Genomic DNA, 15,986 nt, shown 5'->3' on the forward strand with positions numbered 1-15,986 from the left:
CAGCTTGAAGGCAAAGTGGAGCTCAGCACTGGCTGTCCTTGGCACACTGTGACCACGCGTGTGACAGCTCTGTGGGATGCCTGGCAGAGAGCTTGCTGGATCAGCAGGGCAACCTGACAGAAAGCAGAGAGGCTGAAAGAAGGGGGAAAAATGGTGGGGAGAGCCCTGCGCCCCAGTGGGTGGCTGCAGGGACAAGGGACCTGTGTGGGAGCAAGGGAGAGCGGGCACCGTGGGGCCATGGTCTGACTGCAGCCAAACCCCCCGTCACAGAGGAGGGCAAAGGGGAGACGGAGATCCGCAGCCCGTGCGAATGCGAGGCACTGGTGCAGTTCCAGACCAACACCGTGGCCATCCTGCAGAGCCTGACCGAGAAAAATATCCTTTGGGGTGATGCCTGGGCTTGTCAGGGTGCTGAGGACAGAGTACACATGGGGGAGGGAGGGGTAGGTAAATGGGAGGGGGAAATTTTAGGCTCTTTTAAGGGGATGAAGCCCTTTGCCCAGCAGACTGTGTGGATCACGCTGTTTCCTTAGCACGTTCACTTGCTCAGATGACAGCCAGACTTGAAGACTTGGAAAAGCAGATTGCCAACAAGAAGTGATCCTGGCAGAGGGCTGCAGTGCTCGGCGGGGCACGGGGATGGATGTACAGTAGCTACATGACATTGTTATTGCTAGGTTATCGTAAAGCATCAGTGTTTGTTCTTGTATTGCAAAATCCCCAGGGGACTGTACTTAAAAAACCTAAAAATCCTAAAAACACACAAAAAGGAATTTGAACAAAGCCCCTGCTGCAAAGCTGAGGGGTTGAGTTGTTGTTCCTTGGCAGGTCTGGGATGAGGGAGAGCAACTATGTGGGCAGGCTGGTCACTGGACAGGCATGGCACCTGGTGTCCCCCAGAGTGACTGGGATGGCACAGTCCCCCTGGACCCTGGCAGACTGCTTTGCAAGAGAAAAAACCTACAGTGGTGTCACCCTGAGAGCTTCTGTTGTCTCTGCTGCCAAGTGGTGGGGCAAGGACAGCTGGGTGGTGCAGGCAGCACAGGGGATGCCTGATGCCCAGCTGGCTCCCAGCACGGTGCCCAGGTGGGCTCTCATGGGAAGATGGGCGGCAGGAATTCTTAGATCCCTTTGCCCTGGTTTGGCAGAATAGTTTGGAAATTGGTATTAATCTTGTTTGGTTTTATAATCACATAGCAAAATGGTTAATTATTCTTTCTATCAGTATCTATGTGTGTGTATATATATATGTATATTTAATTTTCAGAGCAGGGTTAGTGCTATTTTTAAACTCTTGTTTTATATAAAGGAATTTCTATTCTGACAATAAACACCCTGAAGATTTGTATGACATGTCCCTCTCCTTTCAGCTGGGCTGCAGGGTGACAGATGTACCTCTGTGTCAGAAGTGGAGTCTCTGGCTTTTGCATCAGCTCCTGTCCCCAGGATCCAGAAATCCTTTGGGGAAATCTTTGTTCTGAAGCACCCCAGGGTGCTGCAGGCCTGGCCTCAGCTGGAGGGAGCCAGTGTGGCACGGACCCCGTGTCCCCATGGGCAGGGCTTGCTTTGGAGCCTCTGCTTGTGGGAGCACAGGGAGCTGAGAGCTGAGCTGGGCATGGACCCACAGCCTGGCCAAGGTGGCCATTGGGCTGCTCTGGGGCAGGTGCTGAGGCAAAGGGACACCCGGGATCTGCTCCTGATGGATCCCTGCAGACTTCACAAAGAAACACCCCTGACAGCAGGACTCTGCTCGGGGCAGTCTACGTTCTTTTTATCCCTCAGCACAAGAGTGCATTTACTTCCTTTCAGGGCATAACACAAAATTCCCCTTTGAAGCTGCAGCTCCCCATGAAGCTGCAGCCCCCCCAGAACCCATCCCTGCCTCCAGCTCTGGGGTCCTGAGCACAGGAAGGACCTGGAGCTCTTGGAGTGAGTGCAGAGGAGGCCATGGAGGTGCTGCAAGGGCTGGAGTCCCTCTGCTGTGAGGAAAGGCTGAAAGAGTTGGGGCTGCTCAGCCTGGAGAAGAGAGGGCCATGGAGGGGCCTCACTGCAGCCATGAAGGGCTTGAAGGGTCCCATAGGAAAGAGGGGGACAGAGTGTTCAACAGGGTCTGTGGTGGGAGGAGAAGAGGGGATGACTTTCAGCTGCAAGAGGTTGATCTGGGTTAAAATGAAGCTGGTTTTTTTATACTGAGGGGGGGTGAGGCACAGGCCCAGGCTGTGCACAGAAGCTGTGGATGCCCCATCCCTAGGAACATCCAAGGCCAGGGGGACAGGACTCTGTCTGGTCTGGTGGGAGGTAGCTCAGGTTTGATCTTCAGGGTCCATTCCAAGGCAAACCAAACAGGATGGTACATTTCCTAGACCGCACGCAGCAGAGCTCAAACAGGAAATGCTCAGCTGAAACTTACAGAAAAGGGCTGGAACAGCTGATAGCAGCAACCAACCATTGGCCCCACCGCCTCACCTTCATCCCACTTTGAGAGTATCTCTGTCACCAAGTCCCTGACATTGTCATCAGTCCTGAGTGGTTCCTGCTGCCTGGATCTTGCCACCCATCCGTGCAGGATGCTCACTTTTGTCCCAGTGAAGGTACAGTGCCATTCCATGGAGGTGGAAACCTCTGAACTGCCTGGGTGGGCTGGAGCTCTGTGGGGATGGTGTGGGACAGGGACCCCACTGTGAGGTTTTGCTCCCTGTGCAGGCTGCCACAGACACTGAGGAGGAGATGGAAATCGATGTGGAGATTGATAGAGAAGAGAGTATGGCCATAGATGTTGAAGAGAATGGAGATGAAGTAATGGAGGTGGATGTGGAGGAGGAGATGGAGGAAGAGATGGAGGTGGATGTGGAGGATTATGTTGAAGACATGGAAGTGGATGAGAAAGGTGAGGAGGAGGAGGACATGGTCTTGGGGTGAAGACCCAGCCCAGCAGCAGGACAGGCAGGTGCTGGCTGTGCCCTGCCCACAGGCAGGGTGGGTCCCCTGCTGCCAGGCTGGGGCTGGGCTGGGTGGCCCCGCTCAGGGACACGGTGCCCGGGGGGGGGCCCTGGCTTCTGGTGGCACAAGCACCACCCTGTGCTTGCTTTGGGCCACCCTTTGGGTCCCACTGCCTGGGGCCCTGCCCTCAGCCCCAGCCAGGCTCAGTGCTGGCAGCAGAGTCCCGCTCTGCCAGCGTGTCCCAGCCTGGGGGCACAGGGAACAGCCCTCTGTGCCTGACCGGGGTGACCGTGTCGCTTGCTTTTCTTCCAGGACTGATGGAGGTGCCGGGCAGGGATGCCATTCTTCTGGATATATGTAGAGTGTTCTTCAGTAGTCTTCTGTATATATATTTTAGAAAGTGTTGTTGTCTTTTGTAAATATGTTTCATACATAATTGTTATATATATTCTTATGTAAATATGTTTTATAGTTTGTTGTTTTTATAGGGATTATTACAAGTGAAATACACGTGTTACAACAGGAACAGGAAACTTGTGGCTCTTCTAGGACCAAAAAATCTCAATTTTTTCACATTCCTGCCCTCTTTTGTTTTGCGTTGGCTACAGACTGCATTTCTAATTTGTGGTTTTCTCTTGCTCTGGGCTGGAAGTGTCTGGCAGTGCTGGGTTGGGGGTATCTGTGCACAGAGCAGGTCCCACTTAGAGGTCTGTACACACTTTGTATTTGTAGAGGCAGCTCCCACAGGGTTCATTCCCGTGAGATTCCATCTGGGATCGGGGCCGAGCCTGCGTGGTCCTGCAGAGCCTCATCAATGACACTTCACTAGGTGGCACCAGACACCAGCGCTGGGAGGGTGAGGCTGGGCTGCGGCCACCCTCTCCTCCCGGGCACCGGGGCTGGGGGGAGCTTCCTGAGCCATGAGCCGGCCAGGGATGGATGGATGGATGGATGGATGGATGGATGGATGGATGGATGGATGGATGGATGGATGGATGGATCTCATCATCAGGCTGAATGCTTTGCATCACCTGGTGGGGCACAAGCTGTTCCTGGGGTGCTTTGTGCACCCGGGTAAGGTTGGGGGATCAGGGGCTGCTGGTCTCCCTCCTTTCCCTTCCCAGGGAATACAAACTGCAGAGCCTTGCTCTGGCTGGGAGAAAGCAGCATCTGCCACAACACCCCAAACATTGCACAACTGGGGCCTTGCAGCTTGGGAAGGAGGGGAACAAAGTGGTTTTCATGGAGAAGAGCATGAGCCGTGTGGGATGGGGACTGCTCTGGGGAGTGCTGGGGCAATGGGTGCTGCACAGGTAACAGAATGCAACATGAGGACTGCAGGCAATCCTGTGCCCAGAAATGCTGGGTCCTGGTTGTTTCATGCAGGTTTGTGACAAAAACAGTTCACACTTTCCCCCCTGCTGTGAATAAAGCACTATAGAATGTTCTTCAGGTGAATTTCTTTCCCTCCCTCATCCCTCCCATATTCTCTGCAGCTTAGTCCAAGCCTTGGTCTTTGATATTTTCTCCTCCCTTGGAGGCATAAGTCCAAGCACGACCTCAGCCAGATTCTGGCACCAGCTGGGAGCACAGCAATGTCCTCTCCAGCCCCAACAGCAGCTGAATGGCAATGGATTGCTTAAAAATTATTCCAGTGCTTGTATTCCTCATTAAAAGTGCTACATTGTTGGTGCACAGGCCAGAAAATCTTTTTGCATGTTATTTAATAAATGACTTCACAAAGAGCTAAATGCAGCCACAGAGTCAACAGGGAAATTGGACAATAATTAACAGATATCAGGTTAGTTGAAGTCAAGTTAACGGGGCCTGTTGTGACTTGAGAACAGAAGTCTGAGCAGGAAAGGACACAGTGGGACACTCACCGTGCCCTGGATGGAAAGTGGCAGCTCCAGGGGCTGGATCAGTGAAGTTCTGGGGGTGTTCAGGGGCTGCACAGAGCATGTAGAGGTGATACTGGGCTTTTGCTGCTCTTTGTCCCTGCCTGCTTGTGAGATCAGGGGCTGCCCTTTGCAGGACTGGGGGAGGTTGGCTGTGGGAGCCTTTCCCTACCCAGGCATTCCCAGAGCACATTTCCAGGACAGCTTGGGCTCCTGCCAGCCACAGAAGTCCCACAGAAATATTTCAGGAACCCCTTACGCAAGCTGAGTGGGACATTGACCAATCAGTGGGAAATGCAGTAACTTCCCATTGCCCAAGGGCACCTAAAGAAAACAGATTTACTTGGAGGCCAGGGCAGGGTTACAATTTCCTTGGGAGGGAGAAATGGGTGGTGGAACCTTTGCCATCCAAACAAGGGATACAGCCCCTAATCCCTACAGACGTCAAGAGTTAGGGCTCAGACAAGTTGTCCTTGTGCTGCATCATGGCTGATGACAGGTCTATAAGGAGTGGGTTATCCTACCCCAGAGGGGTCAGCCACTTTCTTCCAGCACCAGCCTGCTTCCTGTATGGCAGAAGCCACCAGAGAAGACACTGGGGTTCAGGTGACCCCCCCCCAGAGCTTGAGAAGGACTCACCTTGGGCTAAGCCAAAGCTGTTTTCCCTACACCAACTTATACTCCCAGTAGGGCAGGAGGATTTGGGGCTAGGGCAAGGTACCTCTGGGAAAAAACTTGAAGGATCATTCCTGGGAAGGCACTGTCAGTGTCATGCTGATTTGGATCATGCTGTAAGGTTTGGTTTGCAGGACCACGTGCAAGCAAAGTACAGAGGGAAACCCATTTAACAGACCTCCAGAGGAAAACACAGTCACCACAAGGGTTTCTCCTGAAAAAGGATACCTGGAGAAGATACCTGCCCAGGAGAAAGCAGCTCCACTGCCTGCCAGGGTGGACAATGCCCTGGCACATCTCCCCTTGGCTTGTCCCTCAGCCCCAGGTGTGGCTGCAGGGGTCAGTTGTGCAATGCAGTAGCTGCTTTTTGAGCAACCAATCACATTTGAACCTTGCGCAAAAGGCTTTTCTGGAAAACACAATGCAACAGGCAGAGGAAAAAGGTACAAACATTGGCACGTGCCCAGCCCCGCTCCCCACACCCCTCCTCCCCAAGGGTTTAAATGTTGGCGTCCCCCACTTCTCACACTCGCACCTCTCAGGGACACGGCAGCATGAAGGCGGTGGCCGCCCTCCTCCTGGTGGGGATGCTCATCCTCTGGGCAGAACTGCCAACAGGTAGGAGATGTCCGAGGATAAGGGACGGGGAGGAAAAGCTCAGGTGCGGCGAAGGAGCCATGTTTATGTGGGAGGGGAGAGGGGTGTTTGCCGGGCAGCATCTGCCCGGTGCCCCTCAGCTGCCCTGGAGCCAACCAGTCCCTCCTCCTGCAGGCAGCGCCTGGTCCTGCCCGCCCGTCCGCTTCACCTGCGCCATGCACAACCCGCCGAACCAGTGCCTCATCGACCGGCACTGCCCCCGCGGCAAGAAGTGCTGCCGGTCCTTCTGCGGGATGAAGTGCATCTCCAAGCCGCCCTCCATCCCCGTCTCCTACGGTAGGAGCTCCGGAGCCCCGCCTGCTCACGGGCAGCAGAGCTGGGCTTGATGAGGTGGCTCTGGGCAGGGGGCTGTGCCCAGCTGCCAGAGCCCCCCGTCAGGCTGGTGGGGTGACTGACGGTGGGCTGGGGTGAACAGCAGACCCAGCATCTTTCTTTCTCTCCCTTTCCCAGTGTGAGCTCCGGCTTCCACGATACACTGAGGGTCATCTCAGCATTCCCATCCCAGCTCAGCTCCAGGATCACTCCGTGACAGCTGCTGCACTGTGCTCTGTGCCACCCGCTTCCTCTCTCCCTCACTGCTCTTTTAACAAATAAAAAAGGCTTTTCCTAAGGGCGTTTGTGACGTGTGACTCCTTTCCCCACCTCCTCTCTCCATCCTGGCAGACAGTCCCACTGCTGCTTTCACCTCAGAATTCCTTCTTCGGGGGAAAGACGATGAAAACAATCTGGCTTCACACCTGCAATGTGGTTAGGGGCAGACTTGGGGGACAAAATCCATCCACACAGGCTCCAGGAGGGGAGAGCAATGGGAAGGGACTGGACCAAAACATGCCAGGTTGCTTTCGGAAGGCAGCAAGGGGCTCTGGAGAGCAGTGTGTCCTCCAGAGCTGGACAGGGCTGTGGAAGGGGACTGACCCTGCCTGCCCAGGGGGACACAGAAGGCAGAGCCTCCCTATGAACACTCTACTTGGGGCTCATCTGGAGAGCAGAGGAGGGGGTTACACAGACCCAAACCCCAAGTGGTGCTGAACCCCTCACTGAACCCGAGCTGGTGGGGAAAATTCAGCTGAAGAATCTTGCCTGGGAAAGCCTCAAGCCAGGGCAATAAAATCATAGCTCCAAGGGGCTCCTGTAATTTTTGTACAGCTGAGTGCTGGGGACAAAACTTCAGGATATGCCAAGAAAGATCAGCAGAAGAGAGTGTGTGCAGCCTGAGGGACCTGCTGGCCTCCGTGCAGTGGCAGAACCAGGCACTGCCACCATCCACCGCAGGGGCAGAGCATCACCCAGCCTAATGCTCAGAGGGGTCTGCCAGCCCTCCCCTGCCCACTGCTGATGCCAGGCTTGCTGAGAATGTCCCATTCTCAACAACCAGTCCCAGCCCAGATTGGGGAGGAGCTTGGTCTGTCTGCACACACCGAGGGAACAGAGAGGAGCTGCTGCTGTGTAAAAGCTGGGCTAATGATCCCCATGGCCAGGCACGAGCAAAGCACCCGCTGGCCAGATTTTAAACCACCCACAAACACGGCAGGATGAAGACTCTGGCTTCCTCCTTGCATGGTCCATGGGAGATGCTGGAAGCTTCCTGGCCAAGACTGGGGAGAGCATCTGCTGGAGCGAGTCCTTCTATGGTCACATCTATGTAGGTGACCTCTTCTCTGTGGAGCAACTGGAAGGAGGCAAGACTCAGAAATTACTCTGACTGAGAAGGAGGAAGTCCTATGGTGAAAAAACCAACTCTGCTTAGCCTGGCCGTGGGAGGGCTGAGAGAAGCGGAGAGCTCATGCGGCGCTGGGGAGGCTGGAAACGCCCGGTGATCCAGCAGGGACAGGCAAAACAAGAACTGGGAGCTCATCAGCCAAACTCAGTGTAAAATCAGACATTGCTTCTGCCCAGTGTAGGGTCCTCGCAGGGGAAATCTCTCCCTGACAGCAGCCGAGCCCTCTGCACAGGGAGAGCTGTGCCACACAAGCCGTGGGCTGAGAGAGGCTGAGCCCCGGCGCTCCCGCAGCCATCCCCGCATCCCGCACGGGGCTGGCGGCAGCCAGGGCAGAGCAGCCTGATTGCACCTCCCGCGGTCCTTAGTCACAGATCACAGCCCTCCTCCTCCGTCAGCACCAGCTATTATCAGCTATTAAGCAGGCATTTCCATACAGCTGGCTAATTTGATAATGCTGCAATTATCTTGGTTTGTTAACAAGATTAGATTGCTAATTGGTTTGATTAAGCACAGAGCTCCAGGCATGGGGTGCCTCTCAGCTGGCCCTGCATAACCTTATGGATGCCGTGCCCAGGGCAGCAGCTCCTCTGCAGACACAAGGAAATGGCAGGAAGGGCTCATCCTCCCAAAACCTGCTGCCTGAGGCCTCCAGATCTCCCTGTGAGAGGTCCCTCTACCTGCTCTGAGACAGCTTTGCTCATGTCACCACTGTCACCCAGCTGCTGGCCCAGAAAGGCAGGAGGACGTGACTTTGGGCCAGAGGATGCTCTGGGGACATCTAGTCTGTCTCAGTCCTGCTGCTTTCTGTTTTGGAGCCGTGCAAGTCAGAAATCCCAGAGGCAATGCACCGACTGTGCCTCCACCTGCAGCGGTGTCAACAAATCCTCTGCCTTTCTCTTCCCAGGCACAGGTCCCTGCCTCCCGGGCACAGCATTTCCAGCTATCACCAGCTCTGCTGGGGAGCCTGGGGAGCTTCCAGCACTGGATTAGGCTCACCTCTACCCCCTCCATGGAACAGCACCCACCTGGGAGGAGCTGGGCAGTGCACCAAAACACACAGAGGTCAGGATCGCTGACTGTGGCAAGCTCCTAGCAGTGTGCATTGGCTGAAATCCTTTGATTCAGGTCTCTGGGGAGGAAGGGAATTTCCCTCTTTGTCCTAGGTAGGTGCCAGCAAGACAATGGGAAAAGCAGTGAGTGTTTTGCCAGAGAGATTCTTCCCACATCACCTGTTTGCCCAAGGCCAGAGCAGCCTGGAGAGGAAGGTGTTAATTTTCTCTGCCTGGGGGCTCAGGACTCAGGACTTCTCCTGGGACAGGCTCACCAGGTCTGGTGCTGGGAATGTGAACAAAGGCTGCACCCAAGGGCCCAGCTTTGAGTCAGAAGCATCCATCATGGCACATCACAGCAGCAGCACCACTGCAGGGTGGGCAGCAGGTCTGGCTTACTCCATCTTCCCTCAAAGCAAAGGTTTTCAGGCCAGTCACTTTTGGACAATTCCCAAAGGAAACATCCAACACTCCCCAACATCCCAGGGGATGGAATCCAGAGTGTCTGCCCAGGGATCCATCAGCATCACAGAGCATCCTTTCTCCACTCAAAGTCCTTTGTTCCACTCTGAAATGTACACAGGACAGAGGATGGAGAAGTCAGGTCTCACCCACAGCACTGCAGACCATCTTTAATATTTTCTTGAGCCTCCCCCTGCGTACATTATGGTCTGGCCCAGAAGACTGGGTGGTTGGGGTCTGAATACAGAACAGTTTGGTTCTCAATGGTGATGTGAGACCTTTTCAAGAGATTATTCAAACCAGCCTAATAAGAATTACTACAGCTTTGACAACCTTGGAAAGGGGAGGGTTATTTAGCTAGCCTGGCCTAGGAGTAGGAATCTGTAGTCCCAGCAGGATCTCAGCAATCACATTAGTTCCAGAGGAGAAAATACCCTGGGCAGAGCAGATCCACTCAGCAGCAGCTCTGCCCATGGTCAGGAGCTGTGCACAGCCTTCCTCATTCCTGCTGAGGGGCAGTGATATTCCAGGAGGGAAAAGGAGTCAATAGCATTCTGTTCCCCACCATAAAAGGAATAGACACACACCTCTGCAGAAAAACAAACCATCCTCACAGTTAAAGGCTAACAAATGTACGAATTCACTCTGCTCTTTTGTCTGTGGGATGGTTTATACAAACTCAGCTCCTCACCTGCACCTAGACCCTCTCCAGTGGCAGGGAGAGAGTGGCCTGGGCCAGAGCTGTCTCACACCAGCTGATGCCCTCCAGCACTTTCTTTCTGAAGACACAGGAGTGCTTTGTCTTACATGGCCAGGATCCTACAGTAACCTTTCCCAGTGCCCTCCCACCCTGGCCAGTGAGCAGCAATACAGGACACCAGCTCGCAGCGTGCTGGGAGGGCAGAGGGCAACCCTGGAATTACGGAGTGGAGGGAGGCAGTGTCTGCCACCAGGGCACCTTTAGAGCAGGGATGGAAGCTGTCCCTTCTGCCTGGCTCTGGCACATCACCCCAGCTGTGCACTGCCCCAGCCCCCTGCACGGTGGGGAGCCCCAGAGCTGTGGGGGCTGGCAGGGGATGGAGCCAGGGCTGAGGGATGCCAGAGCAGCCCGCTGTGATTTCTCTCCTGCCTAAAGTGCTGCCAAAGCTCACAAGCTGCTTGTGACGAAGGCCTTCTGTCTGGCAGGGAACAGCTCTGCCTGCCCCAGCCAAGAGGCAGCAGAGCTGTGCTGAGCTGCTTGGCTCCATCCCCCCTCCATCCCACCAGGAATCCTCAGCAGGATGCTTTTTGCTGCAGCTGCACAAGGTTGTGCACACCCAGGAAGCCTTTCAGATGCTGGCAGGACTTCCCTGAGCCAGGGAGCCAAAAAGAAGGTAAAAAAGGTGAGGCACTAATGGCACCCTGTAGCTGAGAGAGCCCTACATGCCAGCAATCCTTTTCCCCATGCAGAAAGAGAGGAAAGGAGACATCTCCTTCCTGTGCAGCAAGCCACACTGCATGAAGACACATGTGAGGGCTCAGCAGGAGGCTGGCAGTGGCACAGGCAGGGCAGCTGGGCCTCCTTGTGTCCCATGGCAGGCAGGGCAGCTGGGCTCCATCATCCCTACCCTCACTGTAGCCCCATCTCTCGGCAGGGCACTCCTTCCACAGTCCCTCAGAGAGGCTGATGTCTGTGTTCAGCCAAGCAGCTGGGATGTTCCACAAATAACAGCTCTGGTAAAGGCTGGTGAAGCACTCTGAGACTCACATGAAGCAGTTTGCAGGGAGGAAAGCAGCTCCCACAGATGCCAGCCCTGCACCAGCCCCTGCTTACTCATCAAACTGCAGCACAGATCCCACCTTGTGGCCCACACATGGTTGTAAACTCACCATCACTCCCAAATCCACCAGCACAGGACCAAAGGTACCTGCACACCCCTCCCAGATGGGGCTGCTCACCTGCAGAGAGCCCCTCCCAGCTGAAACCAGTGTCTCCCTACAGCCAAGTGTTCAGGAAGAAAAGTGTGGATGTTTATGCTATAGGGCAGCCCAACGAGCTTCTCTCTCTTCCCAGCTCCATCTGCAGAAGGGAATCCATTTCCCAGCTCCTTCAGGTCCCACCAGCAGCGTTGCATGGGGGAATTCCTGTCTCTTCAGCCCTGCCTGTGCCAAGGCACACACAGATGCTCCTTTCCCTGACATTATGTAGGTTAATAACATGCAATGTGATGGCAAGACACAGGGAACCGCAACACGATATCAATATTTAGCTTCTACACATTTGGCTAATTAGGAAGCAACCTGTGATTCCCTGAGAAGGAGGCAGGGCTGCTTGAACCCCTCCCTCCCCTTCTGTATGTTCCCCGTTCAGATGGGATAAACGTCAGCTCCCTATTTCTGGAGTTCGCTGGTCGCAAACGGTCTGTCCCAAAATGCTATTCCCAGGCAGTGGATGTCAGAAATCATTAGACTAAATAAAGCTTCATGAATCATTCATGAGGCTGGATTTCACATTAATCAGGGAGAGATGGGCAAAAGCAGAGCACGGCAGAGCGCCCTGTCGCGTTCCTGCACAGCCAGGTGAACGGGAAGCTTTGGACCTTCGAGGCACAGATCAGAGATGTGGTGCCAATCAGAGGAGCACTTTGGTCCCAGCACGGTCAGAGCCTGACCCAGCAGAGACCGAAAGAGGCAGTGCACTGCTGCCCAAATGCCCAAATAGCTTTCTGCTTCAGGAGCTCCTGTGACTCGATGGTGTTAATGAGCCCCAGGGCTGCTGCTCCGAGCATCCCGAGATGCACAACTGCTTTCTGCAAGAGCTTGGGAATCCTGTACTGACTCCCTGCCTCTGGGCATGATGGCCTCTAAAAATAGAAAAATTCTTTCATGAAATGTCATCAAGAGGCTCTTTCCGGGGCTCAGGCAAACGGGGCTTCTGCCTGCATGCCATGCTGCATCCCAGCAAACCAACAGGCATCTTCTTGGGACACAAATGCTACTTCCACTGCTCCAAGAGTTTGGAAAGAAGGTAGATGTGTTCTCTCTTGGTACCTGAATCTGCCTAAGAAAGGCAAGCCCTGAACTCTGTCAGGATCAATGAAAGAATGAGGGGTGCCCTCAACATTGCAGGTGGTGGAAGAAGGTAATGAAAGGTGGAATCCTGTGTGCATATTGCAGGAGCAAGGGCCTGTGTCTGCCCCAGCCATCCAGACTCAGCCAGCAAGCTCTCATCCACATGCATCCTGCATCCTTGGCTTCTCCTCTGCAGCTTGCTCAAATATTCCTGGTAAAAACCCTCAAAACTACAAAACTCTAGTGCCAAGCAGCGAGGATGGCTGTACAGCAGGGAAAAATCCATAGCCAGCATAGCAAATCTGGGCTCTGACATGGAGACAGCAGTGATTCTCCATGCAGCAGCAGAGGAATATCTATCAGGAGACTCAGGAGCTGTCAGACACCCTGCTCCCCGCTGCCGTGGCTCTGCAGCCTTCCCAGGCTGGCAATGAGTCACCAGCCCTGAACCACAGACCCACAGCGTGGCTGATCCGCTGCCAAGGGCACCTGAGGGGCTTAGGGGGTCCCCTGCCAGTCTGGCCCCCCAGAGGCACCCAGTAGCCCTGGCTGTCACGTCACCCCACTCCCCAGTGCTCCAGCATCTCCACCCCCACATCTTCCTCCTTGGACTGAGGGGTCCTGCCCATGCTGTGATGATGTCTGAAGGAGGGAGAGGCAGAGATGGGATGGAGGAAGCTAGCAAGTCCCCGGCATCCTTCAGAGCCTCAAGACAAGAAGACTGAGCAGAGCTCTCTCACCACCCTCAGCACTGCCTGAACCTTCTGCAGAGAGCCCGAAAGACAACATCCCTGCAGAGACAGGAGAGCAGACCCTTCCCTGCACCCAAGGATCTCCAGCTGTAGTTGTCCCTGTGTGTTCATCCCTGTCAGCACAGAGGCAGCTGGAGGCAGAGCTGGAATGGGAGCAGGGTGTTCACCCAGAGCCTCAAACCACCAGGGCACTTCCAACTGCAAAACTACCATAGTGATAATTCACCAGCAATTTATAGCTGTGAAATTCTCAGCTGTGTCATCACAGCTGGGCAGAGACTGCAGAGCCCCAAACCCAGTGGCCACTCTCTGTCTCCAGCTCTGGTGGAGAGGCAGAGCCTCAGGGCAGGTTAACTTCCACCAGTGCTGGGCCCTCACCTGTGGGATGAAATTATCCACAGGATCAAATAAATCTCAGGGAAATCACCCTTTAATTGACCCCCTTATTGCATGAAAAGACTGATTTCCAATTTTCCTAAATACTAATTTATAAGGCATTTCTGTGTGCGGTGCAGCAGGTGGGGGCTCCACCCAGCCTGGCCTTGCTGGCAGGAATCAGAGGCCACCTCTGGCTCCCTCCATGACCATGGCCATGGTCTTGGCTGTGCAGAGCTATCAAAAGCAAAATGCAGGGCAAGTGTCCTCACTGCACGAGCCTGCGGAGAGTCAAAGCTCGGCTGCACTCTTGGTTACTTGCACCATTCTACCTGCACTACTGTAAGATTTAATTGCAGTTAAAGTTGTGCTTCCATCTTCACCTGTCTCTCTCCTGGCAGAGAATCCAGGAAGTGAGCCCATGCTGCCTGTGCAAGTATGGCCATGATGACTGGGTTTTGTGGCTTTCTCTGTAGTGGTAAATGAAGTGTGGCCAAACTGACCCTGACACCAAAGATGGGTGTCAGGGAACAGAGCAAGTCCTGACATTAACCTCTTCTCTGACACCATGCTGCCCTTCTGCCAGCATCCCTACCTGTGGCAGCTCCTGGCTCTGCTGGGAATGGTCTGGAGAGGGCTTGGCCCATGGGAAGCCTTGGCCCGAGATGCTCCAAGAGGCTAATGATGAGCCTGGGAAGAGCCTTTGTTTTTGATGAATTCAGTTTTGGTAATGTGTCCTGGGTCTTGGAGGATGGTGAGACAACTTGGAGCAGAGACAGAGGGGATGCAGCACGTGGAGATTGCAGGTTGCTGTAAGATGGAGGCAATCCATATGCTCAGGGCATGTGGGAACTCGCCAGATAGTAAATCAGTGCTCTGAAATGCCTGACCCTACACTGCAGCATCTCCCTGCTCCCTCACCAGAGGCTCTCCATCTCTATAAAAAATAGCCACTGCATTGGTACGACTCTCCATATTTTCTCATGTTTCCTGTTAGAGTTTCAGAGTCCAAACTCAAGTCAAGGTCCCCAGCAAGTTCAGTGAATGTTCATTAATCTTTCCTGGCTCAGGCACCCAGTGAGCTCAGTAACACTCAAGTCCAGAAGAGTTCCAGGCTGTCAGAGGGATGGGCTATTGCAGGCCATACTGAGAGCCTGTCCCAGGCCTGCTGCAGATGGATTCCAACAAATCACCTTTCTGCAGGGGGCTGGATATGCAGGTGTGTCCAAGGGCTCCAGAGACTGAATGAAGCTAGTTAATTTCCAGCATGGAGCAGGCTGATATCCCCCTGTCAGCAGCATCTACAGACACCCTGTGGCTCTGGGTGGAAGATGGGAGTTGTAGGGATGGAATCCCATGGAATTTGTGTCCCCATTTTTCTCCTCCTGCTCAGAGGATGCTGCCATCACAGCTTGCTTTCTCTCCTGCCCCCCCCCCCCCAACCATGAACTGGCTCCAGGGAGAGGCATGGAAACTGGGACAGCTGACAGCACAAGAATGGGAACAGCCAATGGCATGGGAAGGAAAAGCCCAAGCCCCTCTGGCTGAAGCAACCCCCTCCCATAGCTCAGGGAACAAACGCACCAGCGAGCACAGAAACCACCAGGAAATAACAGCATTAAGGAAAGCCCATGTATTTAGTATGAAGTCTTTGCCACTGAGAAACACAAGACCAGGCTTTTGCATCTGCCCTAATTTAGCTCTTTCCCTCTGGAAAGGACAAATTGTGAAATGCTTTGTGCTCATGTCCCCGGCATTAATCAGCCCCTGTCAGCCGCCAGCTCCGTGGATCCCCCTGCACTCGCAGGTGCGCTGCTCTATCCCACCCTCCCACGTGGCAGGTACCCAGCGGCTCCAGCCTTTCACAACAGATATCCAAGGGGCTCAAAAGTGCTTGAAGATTTTTCTTTTAATTAGAGGAGCTCTGGAGACATGCTATATTCATATGTATTTCCTGCTATTTTTTAATTTATTGCTACATCAGCTATTAAAAAAAAAAAAAAGGCAAAAAGAAGAAAGGAAGGGAGCTGCCACAAGCTGAGCGCCTTTTGGGATGACTCACTGCAGCACTGAAATGGCTGCTGGCTTCAGACTCACCCTGCCTCTGCGATTTGCTTCCAGACTGCAGAAGAGACCACGGCAAGAGGTTTTGCCCCTTGTGCCTGCGTGGAGGATTTGCCGTGTGGTTATCGACATAATCTTCCCCAGCCTTCGGCGGGCGGAGACTTGCCTTCCTCAAGAGAGGAAGATGGGGGGAGACATGAAAGGAAGAGATGGCGAGGCATTTCCAGCTGACCTGATTTTCTGCTTGTTCCCATCTCCACATCACTGCCGGTTAGCTCAGGAGTGGCAGTGAGGGCACAGGGCTGGCCCGTGCCGTGGGGAGCTGCGCTTTACCAACGCCATC

General features: G+C 54.2%; 2 protein-coding genes across 2 annotated transcripts in view; both read left to right on the forward strand.

Moving 5' to 3' along the window:
• Positions 1-1,335, forward strand: part of MATN4 (matrilin 4) — a 15,540-nt gene extending 14,205 nt beyond the window's left edge. Inside the window, exons 10-11 of the mRNA XM_053993221.1 lie at positions 271-375; positions 543-1,335. Coding sequence (XP_053849196.1) covers positions 271-375; positions 543-601 — 164 coding nt within the window. The 3' untranslated portion in view covers positions 602-1,335. The remainder of the gene's footprint in view (positions 1-270; positions 376-542) is intronic.
• Positions 1,336-6,056: 4,721 nt separating this feature from the next.
• On the forward strand, positions 6,057-6,780 carry LOC128815968 (elafin-like). Its single transcript, XM_053993157.1, has 3 exons — positions 6,057-6,131; positions 6,285-6,446; positions 6,621-6,780. Exons 1-3 carry the CDS (start codon positions 6,068-6,070, stop codon positions 6,623-6,625), a joined length of 231 nt encoding a protein of 76 aa, XP_053849132.1. The 5' UTR covers positions 6,057-6,067; the 3' UTR covers positions 6,626-6,780.
• Positions 6,781-15,986: the final 9,206 nt, after the last annotated feature.

This window comes from Vidua macroura, chromosome 17, assembly GCF_024509145.1.
Source record: "Vidua macroura isolate BioBank_ID:100142 chromosome 17, ASM2450914v1, whole genome shotgun sequence".
NCBI classification, from domain to species: Eukaryota; Metazoa; Chordata; class Aves; order Passeriformes; family Viduidae; genus Vidua; species Vidua macroura.

Bases quoted from the DNA above. Each gene is read 5' to 3' on its own strand.
- LOC128815968 (XM_053993157.1), top strand. From the start codon at position 6,068: ATGAAGGCGGTGGCCGCCCTCCTCCTGGTGGGGATGCTCATCCTCTGG. The intron at 6,132-6,284 runs GTAGGAGATGTC...CTCCTCCTGCAG, and splicing joins CTGGGCAGAACTGCCAACAG to GCAGCGCCTGGTCCTGCCCG.